The sequence below is a fragment of the Rhea americana genome, unplaced genomic scaffold, assembly GCF_003343005.1.
Source record: "Rhea americana isolate MKP2758 unplaced genomic scaffold, rheAme1 scaffold_683, whole genome shotgun sequence".
NCBI lineage: Eukaryota > Metazoa > Chordata > Aves > Rheiformes > Rheidae > Rhea > Rhea americana.
The window spans coordinates 35,903-38,912 of NW_028186849.1; the positions used below are offsets into that span (position 1 = coordinate 35,903).

At 67.7% G+C, this 3,010-nt stretch overlaps 1 protein-coding gene across 1 annotated transcript in view; it reads right to left on the minus strand.

Annotated features, from left to right (window-relative positions):
• The window catches only part of LTBP4 (latent transforming growth factor beta binding protein 4), an 18,023-nt gene extending 15,475 nt beyond the window's left edge, over window positions 1-2,548 (minus strand). The window contains exons 1-2 of the mRNA XM_085321191.1: window positions 2,355-2,548; window positions 1,937-2,112 (exon numbers count right to left, since the gene is read on the minus strand). Coding sequence (XP_085177317.1) covers window positions 1,937-2,060 — 124 coding nt within the window. The 5' untranslated portion in view covers window positions 2,061-2,112; window positions 2,355-2,548. The remainder of the gene's footprint in view (window positions 1-1,936; window positions 2,113-2,354) is intronic.
• Between the last annotated feature and the right edge of the window lie 462 nt (window positions 2,549-3,010).

Consider the following 3,010-nt stretch of genomic DNA (forward strand, 5'->3'; position numbering starts at 1 on the left):
CCCGGCGCGGCACTGCACGGCGCGGCTCCACTGACACCCGGCCCGGCACAGCACGGCCCCGCCGACACCCGGCCCCACCGACACCCGGCCCGGCACTGCACGGCCCCGACGACACCCGGCCCCGACGACACTCGGCGCGGCACTGCACGGCGCGGCTCCACTGACACCCGGCCCCACCGACACCCAGCACGGCACTGCAAGGCACGGCTCCACCGACACCCAGCTCGGCCCAGAACAGCTCCACCGACACCTGGTCCTGCAGACACCCGGTCCTGCCGACACCCGACCCGACCTGGCCCGGCGCCACAGACACCTGGCCTGGGCAGCGCCTCACCGTGGGCATGGCGCAGGCGGCACCTTGGACAGAGGGGACACTGGACAGGGACCTCTCCCAGGACACAGGGCTCTCTGATGGGGACACCAGAGACCTTGCCAAGGACATGGCCTGGACAGGACACCAGGTCTGTTGGACAGGGACACCAGACAGAGAGCTCACCAGGGACCCAGCTTGGACACAACCTCAGGCAGAACCTCGCTGGGGACACAGGGCTCTTGGATGGGAACAGCAAGTCAGGACTTCACCAGGGACATGGCCCAGACAGGACCTCAGCAGGGATAGGGRACTCTTGACCAGGTCCACCAGACAGGGAGCTCGCTGGAGATACGGCCTGGACAGGACTCTGCGAGGGGGATCCCAGGCAGGACCTCACTGGGGACTTGGGACTCTCAGAGTAGGACCTCGCCAGACAGACTGTGGGACACGGCCCCACAGAGTGACCCTGGACAGGGACCTCTCCAGGGACATGATCCCCAGATGGGAAACTAGGGATCTCACTGGGGACATCAGAGTTCTGGACAGGGCCCTTCTTGGGGACACGACAGCCAGACAAGCACCTTCCTGGGGAAATGGCACTCCCCAGAAAGGGACCTTGGTGGTGACAAGTGTCCACCTAGATAGGAGTCTCTTTGGGGACATGGCACCATGGGACAGGGACCCCTGAACAGGATCCTCATGGGGGACAAAGCCCCCCCCATGGGGACCTTGCTCCTAGACAAGCTGCAACACAGACCTCACTGGGGACACGACTCCACCAGTCCTCAGCAGCCCCAGACGCAGACCACTCTGGGGAGCAGGATCTCCCCAGACACAGACCTCTCGGGGGCCCCAGACCTTGCGGGGGACCGGGACCCCAGCAGCCACCGATACAGACCTCACCAGGGACACAGCACCCCAGACAGGAACCTCGTTGGGGACACGGGATGCCCAGGCAGGAGACAGACAGACAGACAGACAGGCTGGCCGGGCCACTGGCACCCCCCAGCCGCGCGAACAGCCGCTGACGTCACCCCCCCGGCAGCCAGGACGCCTGGGTCTGCTCCCAGCATGGGGAGCACTGGAGGGTGCAGCAGCTGGAGCGGGAGAGAGGCCGGGAGCCAGGACGCCGGGGCTCCTCCGTGGGGTCCCGGCAAGGGGGCCGGGCCTGGGGGTCTCTCTGAAGAGCTGCAGCCGCCTGGCCCAGACCGAGGGGGGCTCTGGGCCCCGACCCCTGCAAATCCCACCACGCACCTTCCAGAGAGGCCCCAGAGCCAACAGCCCTGAGGCCACGGTGATGGGCACCAGGCGGGGGGGGGGTCTGCTGGGGACCCCCTTCCTGCCCTCCCCCTAGACTGCAGTGGAGAAGGAGGGAGGTTGGGGGACAGCCTGCCCAGCTCCCCTCCAGGGCCCCCAGCCCCCCGCGGTTGCCTCCCCCCCAGCCAGGGGCTGACGTCAGCTGGAAAATCCTTGTCAGCCTCWGCTGAGAGGAGCTGGCTGGACCCCTGGCTGCAGCCCCCCACCCCTGCCTGCCCCCCCCCCAGCATCCCCTGCACTCCGGCTGCATCCATCACCACAGCCCCCTTCCTAGGGTCCTGGCCACCCCAGGATGGGGGTGTGCAGAGCCCCCCTTACCAGGCACGTGGGGCCGGTGCTGGCCGTGGGGCGGGCGCATGGTGGGTGTCTGCCCCTGGGAGGGTCCCTGTCCCCCGTGGGTCTCCAGGTGCCTGGCCAGCAGCGAGCTCATCTTGTCAGCAGGGCGTGTGCGGCGGCGCAGCACCGACCACAGCTCCGAGAGCCTGGTGGGGGCCGGGGAGGTCACCACACTGAACCCCCCACCCTGCATCCCCCCCACCCCGTGCCACAGAGGGCCCAGGCATCCGGGCTCCCACTCCGGCCCTCCACTTCTCCAAGCCCAGGGAGAGACTTGGGTGAGAGTTAGATGGAGCCCCCCTCCCTCCAGCAGCCCCCCAGGGTCCGCACACCCCTTCCCGGGGTGGGAGGGCTCCCGCTTTGCCCACCCCCTGCACACACCACTCACGTCAGCGGCTGCCAGCGCAGCGAGGCGGGGGGGCGGGGGGCCACCGGGGTGGGGGGCGGCCCTGCAGCAGGGGTCTCCCCCCGGCCCCCCGGGGTGGCTCTTTGGCAGCGGGGGCCGGTGGGGCCTGGACGACAGCGGCAGCGTGGGGGCGCCTGGCAYGGCCCCCTGCCTCGGCACAATGGGGTGCAGATGGCTGCGGGGCAAAAGGCGAGGGGCTGAGACCTCCCGGCCTGCCCCACGTCTTCCCCCCATGCCTTAGCAGAGACCCCCATAGGGAACCCCATGGGAGACACCATGGGGGACTCATATTCCGTAGAGGAATGCCTATACCACATAGGAGACCCCCATACTCCATAGGGGACCCCCAGAGGCTATAGGAGAATCCCTGTACCCTATAAGGGACCCCATATCCCACAGGGAACCCCACATGCCACAGAAGAATAGGGGACACTCACCGGGGACCCCTCATGCCATAGGGGAACCCCCGTGCCCCATATCCCATATTAGTTCCTTGTGAGGAACTCATATCCCACAGGGGACCCGCTCCACCCCATAGGGAATCCCATATTCCACAGGAAAGCCCGCACCCCTAGAGGACCTCAGTACCCCATTAGGGACCCCAACACTCCATAGGGAACCCCCTCCACCCCATAGGA